The sequence below is a fragment of the Elaeis guineensis genome, chromosome 12, assembly GCF_000442705.2.
Source record: "Elaeis guineensis isolate ETL-2024a chromosome 12, EG11, whole genome shotgun sequence".
Lineage (NCBI taxonomy): Eukaryota > Viridiplantae > Streptophyta > Magnoliopsida > Arecales > Arecaceae > Elaeis > Elaeis guineensis.
This window is the reverse complement of record NC_026004.2, coordinates 70,912,842-70,929,477: the sequence shown is the minus strand read 5'-3', so window position 1 is coordinate 70,929,477 and position 16,636 is coordinate 70,912,842. Positions and strand designations below refer to the sequence as shown.

Genomic DNA, 16,636 nt, shown 5'->3' with positions numbered 1-16,636 from the left:
ATTATTACAATGTGTCTGCCATATTGGCTTCTAGGGCATACATATAACATGCAGCCGGTGTGATCTCACCACATCAGGCACACCCCTATGGAGGATTAGTCTCGATTGATAAGTCTCTCCCGCAACAGAATCATTCCCTCTAATTGGCATTTAGAGGGCAAATTAGAAATAGAAAAATCAGAACTATTTCATACTCCCATCCTTTTTTTGATTTAATAAAGATTTTGTATAGATACTTATTGTTTTTTATTTTTTGAATGATTTTAATTGGTAAGAGTGGAGATGCCTAAAAATTGTGAAATTTAAACTAGAACACCTAGGCTATGAAGGAAGGTAGGGTTCAAATTGATCCCAATCTGAGCTCATTTAATATGAAAATTGCTTAGCTTAAGTATAAGAAAGTCCATTCTGACCTTAAATCAGTAATTGAGGTAGATAGAAGGTGGAATCAAGGGTAATTTAAGAGGAATAGGATCGTTGTCAGTGAACCAAGATAAACCAAGTTGATTGGTCAACTAGTGTCGGTGGAATTGATGGAATTACTAGGAATTTTGCTCAATTTGGCTCAAAATTGATCACTTTGAAGTGAGGTGGAATTAGGTTCAAGGGTGGATGAATTGGCTCAGACTGAAGTAGGGTGAGAGGAATTAAATGAAAATGTGAATATTAGAGGTCAAAATTAGAAGAAAATGATTGATTAATACAATTAGATGCAATTAGGCATAATTAAATTAATTGATCACTTGAAGAGGGGATAAGATGGATTATTGACCGATTTTAACAAAACTAGGGTATGGATGGATGGTTGGGAAAGGAACGACCTAACTAACTCAATGAGCATAGTTTAGATGCATGGCCGTACCTAATAATGAACATGTAAGTTAGCCAATTCTGAGGGCTCTTTCATTTCGGTCCATGGTAATTTTGCAACAAGCTTTTTGATCAGCACAGGCATTGAATTTCGCTGTATTCTTAGAAGATGCCTCTTCACAATCCTCTTTTCTGGGAAGCATGACTAGTTCAAGAGGCCAATTAGATGGCAATATTTTGTTGATAAACAGAAGTTGATCATCAAAAGTGACTTTCTCACCATCGTCACAGTCTTGAGACTAAGTGAGCCGGTCCTTGGAGGATCAACCTTTTGTTCACGAAATACCAACTCTTCTTCTTACTAATTTTAAAGACTTCAAAATCCAACACATGTACAGAGAGGCCAACAGCATTATAGTACGTTTACTATGAATCCTAGATATATGTACAATAACTATAATGACAAGAGTAATGTGCAACTATCTCCTTTATTATAGAATTAAAAGTAATCACGTACAAGAGTATCACAAGTTATTATACATTTATCTAGCTTGGCTTGCAGCTCCACTGGTGCATCACAATCAAACGAAACTACTATTTGGCAAAGATGTACCACATGTTGCTCTCATTCGCATTTTTATTCCCCGTACAAGAACTACCAATGCATTAGAATTTACACCACCTCTGTAGTAAATCACAAAAAAGAAAAGGTTAACATCCACATTGGCACTGCTGATTGCTAATAAATGCGAGTTGGGTCTTGATCATTTTCTTAAATACCTATTGTCTAGACTCAAGCATGGGTCCAGCATTAACATGGGTTACAATAATTTGTATTAGAAAAACTATATCCATACTCATTTGCCGTCCTTATTTTCCTGAGCTAATTAAATCTTAACCAAGGAGTGCACTCATGTGCCTATGTAAAACAAGATGAAACAGATGCAATGCAGAAGTGGCAACTTTTATCTTTTTAGCGGAGGCAAACATCGATAAGTTATACAGTTGTTTAAACAAGAACTCTATTTAAGCTTCTAATTACCATAGGTGTGCTAGCATGCATGCATGAGATCATTTACACTGTTTTGCATAAATAACCCTTTAAGTATGATTTATCACATATTTTCCCTCCAAAAGTCACTATTTACATACATATAACCCTCAAATCATATTACTCTTGCAAGAATACACCTCATGTTAAATTTTTAAGTGATGGGTGTCATTTAATTAGCATTTTGAGTGCAAAAGCATGATAGAATCCTATTGTATTTACACCCTTGACAAAATTCTAAAATTTTGATCTATTATGTAAAGAGTTATATTTTTATACAAAGTTTTTTATGGTGTCATTGCAAAGATAAAATGATTTTAGTGGTAAATATTCAAATAATGAATTTGAAGGATCAATATATAATAAGCTATATCAATACATATGCAAAGGGAACATGTATCCCAAAGTTGTTGAATGTGGTTTCGGCTACCTCAGAAAAGCAAGATTTTCCAACGAGTGCGATTATAGAACACTGCATACTTTGAGATCATATTTTGAACATGGGTCGTCAAGCTCCCCATATCTTGCCCCAACAAAAATGCACATCTGATCTTGGGAATTCATGCCTATTGGACTTTAGCTGGCAAGGATCTAATGAAGCTCATTCATGTAAATACAAAGTATGCAGTTTTCTTCTATAGAAATACACATGGGGAAATGTTTAGCTTATAATAACCCATTTGGGCTAACATTTGCCAAGATTTCTTGAGCCAATATATGGCACACATTAAGGCCTCAAGTGTGACATGACCAAATAAAATTTTCGTGCTTTAACTCTTTAATATTACTTAAATGGCAAATCAGTTACTAAACAAGGCCTTGTTAGCAGACAAATACAACAAGACAGAAAAGAGCATCGGTAAGATCTAGCTCCCATTCCTTTTATCTAACAAAGCTATTAATTTGTAATTTTGTCGGAACAAATTAAATTTGGGAAGAAATATATTTTTACTTAATATACACCTTCATCCTCCAAACTTGTAAGAACCAACGACCGCGTGCCCAAGCTGTCGTACTTTAGGTAGCAGCCTTAGTGACTCTTGGCTAACATGTAAATAAATATGTGAAAAGTGAAAGCTTGCGCTCTCTCCAATATGGAAAACTCTATTTTCCAATGTAAATCTTTCCAATCAATGACAACTATTTGGACATTCAGAGATGAGAGTGACAACTCCATTTTCTAGTGATCAATAATCTGAGTATATCTCATATCAATGGTAACCGTCTAGACATGCAAAAACGAGTGTCCACATCAGTATTTTCCTGTGATCTGTAATCTAAATTTATGGAATTTCAATATTACTGTAGACATATAAAAATGAGTGGATGAAAATGGTTGGTGGAAGGTGATTAAACGGCATTCACCATGCTTTCACTCGCAGAACCATCAAGAAGATATTATTGTCCTCCAGTTGCAATCCCATTTTAACCCCACCTTTAGTCCTGGCTTTTATCAGTTGTTTCCCTATTATTTCTACATGCTGATCAAAGCATGGTATATATCATCCTTCTAAGTTAAAGTAATTAAATGTACATAGGCCGTTTTTGTAGAAAAAATATTTTTGTAAGTAATTTTTACAAATAATTATTTGGAAGAGCACCAGTTTAGGAGTGAGTAGTTATTCATGGAAGGAAAAAAAAAACTATCAATAACCATCATGGAATGGAAGGCAATATTGAAAGTAACCTCTTCTCTGTTACAAGGGCTTTACATAATATCTTTAACACTATTTATTAGTATTCTCAATTAAAATTTCTCTTGGTGGCCATAATCTTGAAGGATAACCAGATTCGATATGACTCACTTTTGCCACTATGAGTAGGACTGAATAGGATTTAGAGCAAGATCTATTGTATTGAGAAGCCAAATGATCTCCTAGATTTATGGAGGCATTAACTCAACCATACAACACTCGATTAAGATGATTTTTTTGTTTTATTATTAGGTTATCTTTCAAGCTCTAATATGGCATCTTCCTTCTAAAGGTTGCAATGCAGCTAATGTTTATGGACAAGTTCCATCATTTGGGCCCTAAAATAAATGGATCAAACTAAAAATTTTCTTTTTGAAAAAAAATTAATTGAACGTATCTTTTAAATTATGAAGAATTAGACAAAGAGATCGAAGGAAAAGTTGATACAAGAGTCAAGATCTATTTCTATGGGATTTTAGCTCTTTCATATTTATTTCTACTATTTGTATCTATTTTGAAAAAAATTAATCCTATTTCAATTAAGAAAGAGAAATTCAACATGGATTGAACAAGTGTAGACGGGACTATTACAAATTAAGGCTATCCATCTCTATTCATAAATCATCATTTGAAAGAAAGGACCTAGACCTTATTTTCACCAAATTTTTTACTTGTTTCGTTAGTTTTTTTGAGAGATTTGAATTAAGTTAAGTGAATTTTGCCTAATTAAATTAGGTCAAATCTCATATGTCTACTTAATTAGGAGCTAGACATTCTAGGTTTGAGTCTTACATGGTGCATCCTTAAGGATTTGAGCTTAAATAATTATAGCGCCAGTGAATCTCCCTCTCTTTCTTTTTAAAAACAAAAAAAAAAATCATTTTGTCATTATTGAAATGATGCAAGATACTTTTAACATTTGAGCTTAAATAATTATAGCGCCAGTGAATCTCCCTCTCTTTCTTTTTAAAAACAAAAAAAAATTATTTTGTCATTATGGAAATGATGCAAGATACTTTTAACATTTTATCATATATACATATATGATTCTTCTAGTGATATGCTAAAGATCATCCATCTATTGTTCTTATAATGTGCCACTCAAAGAATGGTGGTGGTACATTTGGGGATAGGTTGCGTCAACTAGGTTCTTCGATTCTATTAAGGATGGCAAAATTTGACTCAAGCCCGTAAACCCACACAAGTACATCTGAAATAAATGAGTTTGCATGGGGTTCTAGTTACTAGATAACCTAAAATTAGTCTGAGTACAAACTGGTAGGTTTGGGTTTACCTCACAAATCCGATGAGTTACTCAATCTATCAGAAAAAATAAAATAAATAAAATAAAATAACCATAATAGGTTGTTTTTGTAGAAAAGAATTATTTTTTGTGAATAATTTTTAAAAAGTAATTATTTGGAAGAGCATCAATTATGAGTTATTCATGGAAGAAAAAGCATCAGTAGCATCTTCTCTATTATAAGAATAGGGAGAAGGCTTCATTTAAGCTCTTCAATACTCTAATCATTAGTATACTTTAAATTGGTGCATCTTATGGTGGTCAAACACAAGCCAGCTGCTTAGGAGTCAGAGGTTTTGTATTCGAGTCTTACATGATGCATCTCCAAGGATTTAAGCTTTGGCAATTATTTGCAAGTGAGTCTCCCTCTTTCTTTTTTTCTTTCTTTTTGAAAGAAGAGAAAGAACTCTTTTTATTATTGTTGAAATGAAGCAAGATATATTTAACCATTATATCATATCACTCAATTAACAGCGTTGCTATAGATCATCCACCTTTTCACCACTTCATTCATCACTCCTATGTGGCAATTAGAGAATGGGGTACTATAAGGGGTGGCAAATTTGACCGGCAAAATTTGAATCAAACTCATGTTGAGAAATATATCTCAAAAGTCAATCGTCAATCTGTTAATGGTTGAGCAACCTTGTATTATAATTGATTTGTTAATAAATAAAATATATTTTTGATATTTTCATCACAAGTTTTCATCTTCTAATGAACTCCGTTATTGTGATGAAATTTTTAGGACTATTTAGGTTCGATAAAGAGAGGATTTATCGATTAGTCCTTAAAACTGTTCATGACCAAATGATAGGCTGTTAATAAGGATGACAGCTTCTATCAAGCATAGATCACTGTAGGCCATATGGATTGGTTGTCCTCTTAACTAAGGAGTGTGGAGACACTGATATGGCATACAGGTGAGATGTAAGGGTACATCATCATGAAACGTGACCAACTCCAGAGCATTCTGCTGTCGAGAATGTCTCTGATAGGATATAGGTATAAGTGTCCCTTAGACCTGAGATCGCCTCAGTGACTTGCAAGCAACTCATTGTGTTTGGTACTGGACTAACTGAATTTCTAATTCAGTGACGGAAGGCTTCTGGGCACAGTCAAGTACTTGCAAAGTCGGAGTGTGATCAAGATAGGATTGACCACTCCAAGAGTTGGAGAAGAATGAGTCGCTGTATTTCAATTTAGCAAAATCTTGGCCAGGGTAATCCATCAGATGGATTTGATATTTTGAAATACAATGTGGACAACCTGATCAGAGTTGACAATTGAACTCTGAGGTGTCCTATGAGCATTTTGATCAAAGGGATGAATTATATGAAAGCTATATCCGCATGGGTTCTAAGGATGTTGTTCAACACATTCGACCTATCCGACCGTCGGGTACCATTACTAGATGGTCACTTCGATTGATACAAAAATTTATTTCTGTACTATCGACTTAAGTTCGGACCTATAAGGTCACACACATTAGAGTTCATGATCCGATCGGATGGTTGATCAACGATTAAGAATCGTTCTAAGGTTAAACGATCAATACGATTGACATTTAGCCTAGTGCAAGTATTGCAAGAGAATCGATTAGCAATTCGATTGCTAATTGACTTAATTTGATTAAGCCAATGGATTGAGATTAAATTTAATTGAATATGATTTAATTAGATTTAGTTTGGGCTTGATTGGATCAAGTCCAATTAGTTTATTGGATAAGCCAAGTGTAAGAAAAAACTAGTCCTAGTCCAATTAGGACTTGGGCCAACCTAATTTCTAATTCTATTAAAAAATTAAATCAGATTTAAATCTAATTTAATCTGATTAAATTATATTTTTAATTTGGTTAAGACCTATTTTAATTGGGTTGATTTGATTTTGATTTAGTTTAGTTTGAGAAATCAAATTTGAACAAGTCATAGATTGAATCCTAGTAAGACTAGGATTCCACCTTGCGCCACCTTAGCCCCCCATGCCCACTCTCTCTTATTTTGTGCGACAAAACCTTCTCTCCCAGGCCTTCACACACGCTCAAAGCTTTCCACTCTTTCTCTCTTACATGGAATGTGGTTGTGGACCAAGTCAAAGTAGGAATTAGTTTGGATTTAAAATTCTATGAGATAGAATTTTAGGAAACCAAAACTCTTTTTTTATGGCACTGATTTTACTCAGATTTTTTTTGAGATTTTTATGACTTTTATAGCACATATTGTTCGCCCTTTGCTGGTGGTCCATGGCAAAAAAAAAAGGGGGCACCCAAGAGTTGGGCACCACTTGTCTTGCCCTATTTGAATTTTTCTTGACTAGGTATTTGACCTAAACAATGACTCTTCATATCTCATTATTTAAGATAAATTTTTTCTTAAAATTTTCATGGATTATAGAGCATTGAGAGACCTTTGGGGCGTGTGAAAATCAGAGAAAAAGAGTGTTGGGGCGTGGAGATATAATAGACACAAAACTAGATGTCTAAGTGAGAGCAAAGAGAAGAAGAAGAGGGTCTTCTTCTAGGATTGCTGAGTTCACCTCTTCTCTTCCTCCATCTATGAATTTTCTGAGAGTGTCTCATATCTAAAATTCCTTCTCCTACTTCTCATCTTTAGAAGAGTCTAAATCAAGAAGGAGGCATCTAATCGACCATCAAAGAAGGATCAGCACAGTACTAGCATACTGTACTGATTTTCTGGATCATGACTTCTGATCGTGATTCGTGGGCTCGTATGGATGACTCCTAGAGGTCGGACATATGTGTGACTCACAACATCATCCTCAAGTCCGGATCAGCAAAGTTAGAATGTCTAACTTGCAAGGTAATAGATCTGATCTATTATATTTTACATACATTAGATGTAGTATAGAAACATATTGATATGATCAATATGTAGTTCTTGCTCTTTATATTTTAATTTCTAATTTAATATCATATAATAGAATCTTAGATCTAGAGATTCTCTGATTTTATAAGATAAATTTTGATTTATTTTAGTCTTCTGCTGCCTGATCTTGAAAAAGTTTCAAGATCTAACCCTGAAACCCTAGATCTGGTTCCTTCAACCCATCAACCATACAAACACACTTGAATTAAATGGGTTTAGGTGGGCTTCTTCATAATTAAGTCAGTTCCTAGGTGATGCAAAATCAGCATGACTATAAATTTGTAGGTATGAGCTCAAGTTCACAAAGCTGATGAGCCCCTATTCAAGGTGATCTGTGAGGAACCAATTGTTGTGGTTCACTTTAAAGAGAAGAAGGTTATAGAAAGTGATGGAGAGGGGAGGCTTTAGGATTTATGCTTTGAGATTGCATTTTAACTAATTTTGTCCTATATTTGGTTGTTACAATCATATACCCGAAGTTTCCAAATTTATTGTGATTGTGATGACATGTCTGAAATTAAATTTGATTTTATTGCATGTAATCTTTGAGCATCATATTTTTGTTTCAAGTTATATATGATTGAGTCAAAATTTTAAATGAGTTGATGGGTGGACATCGATTAATATAAAATAAATGGGTTGACCATGGACTTTTACTTTCTAAACTAATTATAGATGGATCTTGTATGAGTTGGAGAGTTTTTGACCAAAATCAATTTAGTCAAGAGTCAAATTAATCTAAATCCATCCATTGCCACCTCTAGGTACCATCTGCCGATCACGGACATCGATATAGAATCACTGAGTTGAGAATTGATGTGACATATGACCTTGAACATTTTCTACAAGTAATGTTACTCTATATCTCTAAATCTAAAGTAATGGTCCAAAATAAACTTTGTCATTTTTTTTTTTCCCTCCTATGATGTAGCTGTCCAAATCCTTTGGCAATTTGTCTAGCATTCGCATTCATTTTGCTTACCAAAAAGTGTATCAATTTGGACTAAATGCAGCTTTTCTTATTTATATTTCTGATCAATTTCTTCTCAGTGCTACTCATGTTGATTAAGATACAAGAACTAATGGAAGGAGTGGCTCTCAGATTGGACTGAACCAATTTTTGCTAGATTGGACTAAACAAGATTGAGTGACTAATTGTGTAGTTTGTTTATGTTGTATGTTGGCTAGATAAGCAAACCATATGCTAGTATTTGTCAGAACCTGCAACCATCACCGTAGGGAGAAGACCAAGGGTGATGATACTGTAGACCTTGGTGGACCATATAACTTAAGGTCCACCCATATTCTAATTCTACAGAGCCAATTACCTTATACTAAGACTAAAAATAGATTAAATATTGATTGGACACTAATATATCCATATTTATATCCATATTTTTTAATAAATATGAAAATCGATATGGATATTAAATGGATACCAAAATTAGAATCCATATTTCTTCTAAATAGATATAGCTACAAATTAGATATTAGGTATATCCATATTTATTATGATCAGATATCGATATAAGTTGGATACTTGTTATAACCATATTTTCTCTATCTAAATATGGATATAAGTCAGATATTATTTGAATATAAAGGTAGAACTCAATGATGAAAACTGATATTAGTTATGTAATCATAAAGGATGAAAATGTAATTCACTATGGAGATTACATGTGATATAAGATCATTAAACATTTAAGATATGGTTATTAAACCTACATGGATGTTGACCTAGTCAAGAGTCTAAGTTACTAGTTCAACTAGATTTGTACTAAAATAATAAAAAATAAAATTTTGTAAAGTAAAATTATAATGTAAAGATTATTACTAAATTTTTTGGAGCAAAATCTGATAAAAATATAAAATATAACAATATACATGAAATAATTATTTAATAATCTGCATGTTTTTGAATAAGTAAAGAGAATGACCCCATAAATTAGATGCAGTATTGTGCTCTGTTGGTTGGGTGTTTGCTTCTTAAGTTAGATGTTTTAGGTACCTTGTTATACAAATATCTAGATCCAAATTTGGAAAAACCAAGTATATCTAAATCCAAATTCAAATCCTATATATTTTTGTAATAACATCTGGATCCATATCTAGATCTAATCAAACTAAAAAATCCATGTCCATATCCGACTTGAATCGGATATGGAAATGAATACGGTGAAATTATTTTTCTGACCCATTTTTAGAACAACCAGTACCTCTGATCGGAGTGTTTGATTTTATATTAAAATTTATTTGGTTCTTTGGTCATGAAATATTTGGGCTTCAATGATAAGAGTAGAAAAATAGCAATTTAGCCTTTTGGTAGATTTTTTGCATGAACAAATAGTGATTAAGGTCAAGTTTAGGCATGGTTGGATAACCAACTTTTTCTATTCAATGCTTTGAAAAAGAACTTTTGATTATTCATGATCTTCTAGTAGAGCTTTGGATTTATTATCATGGGATTATGATTAGATTTTAGATTTATTATCATGGGATTATGATTAATTAGATTTTAGATTTAATTATTAAGATCGATTCGTTTGGTTTGTAGGAAGAATTTTTTTTCTCTAAAATATTATTTTTAAAAAGTTAATTTCTGAAAATATGGTATCTAAGAAAATAGTTTTAGCGTGTTTCGTAGATAATGAAAAAGTAGCTTATTTTAGAGTAACTTATTTTTGATTAAGCATCCATTTTTTTGAAATAAATTATTTAAAATATCTTAATAAATATAAGACCATATCTTTTTGCTCTCCAACATTGAATAAATATTAATATAATATTTATATTAATAAAAATATTAATAATAACTTATTATATATTTTATTAATATTAACATAACATAATAAATATTAATATTAATATTAATAAATATTATACTAATATTTAGATTAATATAATATAAAAGAAGAGTATTAAAAGTGTATTTGTGGAAAAAAGAGCCCCAATTCCCATCCTTTGAACATTCTAAAAATCTATCTTTTTCATGAATTTTTTTCTCATGAAATATGAAAATTATATTTCTATAGGAAGATATTTTTTTCAATCTCTTTTCACTGAAAACTCTAACTAAATAGGAGGATTTTTTCTGCTGCCTAGGAATCACATTTTTCCTCTATCCAATTTTTGGGAACTAGATGAGTCCCTGCAAGAATCTTGCCATGGAAAGCTTATTTTGCAGAGGCTGCTCACACCCGCGCTCACACGTGGGGGAGAGAGGGATGCATAAAATTTTACTCCATGCGTTGGCAACCAAGTTAGTCCTGAGGGCTACGAATGGGACGGGGTGTCGGTAGTTTCAATTGGCTTAAATGGCTACCAATTACCCACTCTGCTTATGTTTGAACAATCAAAAAGCATGTCTCATTGCTAATAGTTACATGGTGGAGAGGGAACGGTGAGTGGGAGAGGTGGGTCCTGAATTAATTGGAACAATGTACTCTCCCAGGTGAAAAGAAAAAGAAAAGAAAGCTAAGCCCCAAATATATATAGCAATGAGCATTCTCATTTGGAGTTGGAAAAATACAATTAATTACTGCAGATATTTATAATTCTGTTATTGGACTAATCAGTCATAATATGGTATGTTATATCTCTCATCAGTAATATATATTACACATAGACGCATGATTTTTGAATAAAATAAATGTTTCAGTATCATTTATATCAATACAGTGAACTCCATAAATGATCATCATTTGACTAAATTTTTTAATAAAATAATAATTTTCATATTAGTCAAGAGAATAAATTGATGATAAAAAAGGGATTTTATTCATGTAATCAGCTGGTGCTGAGCTTGAATTAAATAACTTGGCCCAAGCTCAACTTGGCTACAAAATGGTCCAAGCCTCTAGCTTGGACAAGCTAAGATTACTTATACAAGTATGTTTTATATCCCGTCATCCTACTATCAAATCCTAGGGACTACTCCCATTAATTGATCTTCTGTGTTGGATTCCTATATTTATTATGTCATGTTAATATAAAAAAATAGTTATTTGTCTATTTGTTTGTCATCCTATGTAGAAAAATAAAGTAATTCCTTCAATCCGCTTAATAAAAATTTTCTTTTAAATGTATAAAAAATCTCTTAAAAGAGCTGGGTCTTTCTGCTAAACTAATTTACATAGTTCGAACGGGCTTGCCAACTTCCTTTCTTAGTTGTTTCTTGTTTGATGACAAAGAGGGGTCAATCTATTTTGTGGAGAAGGAAATTAGCTAAAATAAGATATAGATTCCTTTTCTTTTCTCAATGAATTATCAAATTATTGAGTTATAAAAACATTTATTTATACTAATTTGGTTTGCTGGTGCATAATTTAGGTTAAATTCCACTTCTAATTATAAAAGGATACAAATTTTTCAAAATTTACATAACTATTGAAAATAATCAGAACAAGTTTTATCTTCCATTTGGAATTAATGATGGATTGAAGGAAGAATGGATGAAAGAGGAAAAATAAATGAGGAAGAGGATGAATGGAAGACCCATTCATTCTTCTATATGTTTGGTCAAATATGGAAGGATGGATGGGAATAATTTTCTTCTATGATTAATATAGGATGAATGAAAGGAAGGATGGATGATATTTATATAATAATTTTATTAAATTATATTTTAATAAATAAAAATTATTATTATTAATTTATTAATCTTACTTATACTAAAATGATAGGCTAATACATAAACTCATAACCTTTGTAATTATACAAAAAGTATATAAATATTTAATTTTACATTAATTTAGTTAAATAAAATTATAAAATAATTATTTATACACAAATTTATTTATATATATTAATTATGTAAATAACTAAGAAATAAAATTAATTAATTAATTAATTAATTAATTTTGTATAAATAGTTAACTATAAAATAATGAAGATAAAAAAATAATCAAAGACAATTCTAATTATTTACTTACAATTATAGAAATTATATACTGAAACTAAAATAATTATTAATAAAATTTAATGTTTTCAGATAAATAGTATATATAAAATAGAAAATATATATGAATAGAATGAATGAAAATATAAATAGCTGTTGAGATTATCAAAAATTAATGAGCAATAATTTTATCAACATATCAACCTCGTGAACTTCATCTATCTTTTCTTGCATCATCTTAGCTTGAGAGGATATAAATAGGATGATTATAGTGGATAGATAATTCCTCATTTTCATCCGTCTTTCCTAAGATTTTTTGGATCAAATGGTAAAGATGGATATCCATTCTTCTATCTCCCTCTCATAAACCCAATGAAATATAAGATTAGTCTTATAAGAGGTAAATCACGATTTCTACACCGATTTTGTCCATAAACATTTTACCTAAATCTTTTTGGATTGAAAGATATACTAATCTGTTTTGGGACCCTAATGATAGAATTTGATCTCGATCACTTGATGCGCTATACTCTTATAGATTGGCACCCAATCATTGAGCTCAAAGTCACTCTATTTCTTAACAAAAGATACCTCAATTAGATAATGTACGAGCAAGTTAGGATTTTTGAAAATTTGGCATGCGATTAACCTTTCTGATATCGGGGTCTTGTTGGTGTATTTTATCTAATCTTTTTTATAATGGTTACAGCGATTCATATCGAATTTGATGATCCTGAACCAGTTCAAAAAAAAATTATTTTATCTAGTGTCTCTACGGTGGAAATTTGGGGCGTAGATTTGAGGAAAGCCAACGCTTCATTAGTAATAAGGAATGGAAACGTGGAAGAGTGAATGGCACTGGATCGCATTCGTTTCGGGCGGGCCCAAAGTAATGGTCTACCCGAGTGTAGAGTTGGGATCCCACCACTCGATCCATGGTTTTCACCTTTTAGCGCGGGGGCGAATGAAGACGAAGAGGTTGCGAACCGTGGACCACCATGTGCTCTGTCTCCATCAACTACCCTCACTTTTCGCCGTTTCAATCGATCGATATTAAAGCAAGCGAATATTTTCTCGCTCTTACTGGCAAGAATACGATAAAAAACGTGTGCATGTTAGAGAGAGAATTTACCCGTGCGAGAAGAGATCCCCACTTGTGCGGTCATCAGTGGCACCTCACCAGTAGTGCATTGCTCGTTCAGCTCCGGATGGATCTTCTTCTTCAGCATCCTCGTCCACAGCTACCCATTCCCACAAAAAACCAATTACAACAGATTAAAATAAGAGTTAGTAACTTACTAGTCAACAATCTAAAACTTTGCCATCGCTGCTCCACTCGCATTCCCTCATTCCCACGAAGTAATCATTAACGTGCGCGGGAGGAGCGAGTGGGGAGAAGAGTGAAATATATGGATCTATAGAAGGGGGTGTTTGCACTGTACTCGGTGTAATTTTGTTGAAGTGGTGTTGGCTTGCGCCGGGTTGGCTCCTTTCTTCTTGTGCGGCGTGTTGGTCTTGGGACAAGCGCTCGGAGGTCTGATTGCAACAGGGTTGGCGACTTGAGACCTCTTGAAAGCGTTATTTCTCCTATCCATGGAGGCATCGGCAGCAAACAGCTCGGCCAATGTTGTCCTACCCCTTTCTTTCTTCTCTTTGTTCTTTAACAACGGCTCCTCGAGGAGTTTCTCAGGTTCCTCTTCGTTCATCACCATCTGCACCATTTTCTTGTCCTCCTCATCAAGTGGTGATTTAACTAAAGCGGACTCTAAGACGGCCATCGGTTTACGCTCCTCCACAACAAACGCTGCTACTGCTAGGACTACTTGTTGTTCCTGATCCTCGTCCTCCCCCTCTTCTTTCTCCTGTTCCTTCTGGAGTGATTCCTCTTGTGGGGAGTTGGACTGGGAGAAAAGGACATGGCAGGGATGACCATGGCCTAACGTGCCAATAGTGAGGATGCCATCGAGCATGTCATGAAGCAGCAGTGCTTCTGTGTCCCTATGCCCTTCCCTCTGACGAACCATCTCTTCCTTCTCCGTCTCCCCACCAAAAACTACTTCTGGAGTTGAAATAAGAACCAAAAATGCCATCTCAAGATAGATTAACAAAAAGCAGAACCAAACTTACAACGAACAACAAATGCAGCCAGGAATTATCTAGGGATGAAATAAGATTCACAGTGTCATCTCATTGCTCATAGTAATTAATTCAAAAGGAAAATGAGGACTCGACCTTTCTTTTGAGAAACCTGAGAGTAGCTCATGCTTGGGTGCAATCTGCGGTGCATCCAGTTGAAAATCTGCACCATTGGAATGCTCAAAATGGACAATGCATTCAGTTACCTTATTTGCTCGAAATTATTTAGACTCTTCATCAAAAAAACTTGCACAATTTGGGTGATGACAGATAAATGAACAATGTGTCAACTTACCTTCATTGTGTCTCTCAGCTGGGGTGGGATTGGAGTGAAGGCCACTGCGGGATTGGACTTGGGATGGACCGAGGGAGAGTGGGAGTGAATGTATATATGCGGGAGAGGGCCAAACTACTCGGGAGGCTCTAAAAGGGGACACCTGTAAGCCGGAGATGGGTCCCCCGGCAAAGGATACTGGAGCTTAGTTGGCTTCGCTTTGGCTCGACTAAACCGGCCGGATTCTTCTTATAGGGTTCGGTGTCCCCGTAGGCCCCTGCTATGGGAGCACCCACTGGTCAAAAGGGACACTGGTGGCCCAGACGCGGTCAAGAGCACATGTATCAGCGGTCCGGCGAATAGGATGGGCCTGGCTCGCTTCTGGCCGATCAGACCATCGTGCCAGCAACGACAAAGAGTCCAGCATGGCGTCGGCCAACCATCACGTAGTACTGTTTCTTGGGCTCTGCTCTATCATGCAACATCGCATCAGCTCTGTCGCTTGGAAAGATCCGTTGGTTTGATGTGATGCTCCATCTTAAAAGCACGAGGTAGGCACGTGATAGACAGCAACAAATCAATCCGGATTGACCATGCCATGACCGCCATTTCTTGCTTCCATTAGCATATTCTCCACAGCAATGAACCAAGTAATGGTGATGTCCGAGCTTCTGCTCCACTAACATATATTTCAGAAACACCATAGCAATGAACCAAGTAATGGTGATGTCCGAGCTTCTGCTCCACTAACATATATTTCAGAAACACCATAACATTTATTTAAAATGTACCTACACCAAAATTTTGAATGTTCATACATCAAACTCTTTTTTCTAAATTTTTGTTCCAATTAAAAAAAAAAAAGCTAAAACCTAGTCCATTACCGCTCTGCCCACGATCGCAACCCAATTATTCCTGGACATCTAAAAATTAGCATTTGAAAAGAAGAATGTGCTACAACCCGGTAACATACCTTCACACATCTAGATATATACATACATACATATATATATATATATATATATATATATATATATATGTATATATATATATATATATATATGTATGTATGTATATATACAAATATAAATATATACATATAAATATAAATATATACATACATACATATATATATATATATATATATATATATATATATATATATATATATATATATATATATATATATATATATATATATATACATATATATATATATATATATGTGTATATATATATATACATATATATATATATATATATATATATATATATACATATATATACATATATACATATATATATGTATATACATATATACATATATATATACATATATATATATATATATATATATATATATATATATATATATATATATATATATATATATATATATATATACACAAATATATATATATATATATATGTATATATATATATACATATATATATATATGTATATATATATATACATATATATTTATATGTATATAAATATATACAGGCCTGGGCCCCCTGGCAGGCTATAGTAACGATCACGACCCTGCTCCACTTCTTGCGACGGATTCCGCGCGGCTCCA

The 16,636-nt window shown here is 33.4% G+C and overlaps 1 protein-coding gene across 1 annotated transcript; it reads right to left on the bottom strand.

Annotated features, from left to right (window-relative positions):
• Positions 1–1,288: 1,288 nt before the first annotated feature.
• LOC105035873 (protein TILLER ANGLE CONTROL 1) lies at positions 1,289–15,160 on the bottom strand. Its single transcript, XM_010911588.3, has 5 exons — positions 15,075–15,160; positions 14,876–14,942; positions 14,086–14,702; positions 13,776–13,884; positions 1,289–1,494 (listed from the first exon to the last, which is right to left on the bottom strand). Exons 1-5 carry the CDS (start codon positions 15,078–15,080, stop codon positions 1,484–1,486), a joined length of 810 nt encoding a protein of 269 aa, XP_010909890.1. The 5' UTR covers positions 15,081–15,160; the 3' UTR covers positions 1,289–1,483.
• Positions 15,161–16,636: the final 1,476 nt, after the last annotated feature.

Bases quoted from the DNA above. Each gene is read 5' to 3' on its own strand.
- LOC105035873 (XM_010911588.3), bottom strand. The intron at 14,703-14,875 runs GTCGAGTCCTCA...TTTCAACTCCAG, and splicing joins TCAGGTTTCTCAAAAGAAAG to AAGTAGTTTTTGGTGGGGAG. The intron at 13,885-14,085 runs GTACAGTGCAAA...GGGAATGGGTAG, and splicing joins CTTCAACAAAATTACACCGA to CTGTGGACGAGGATGCTGAA.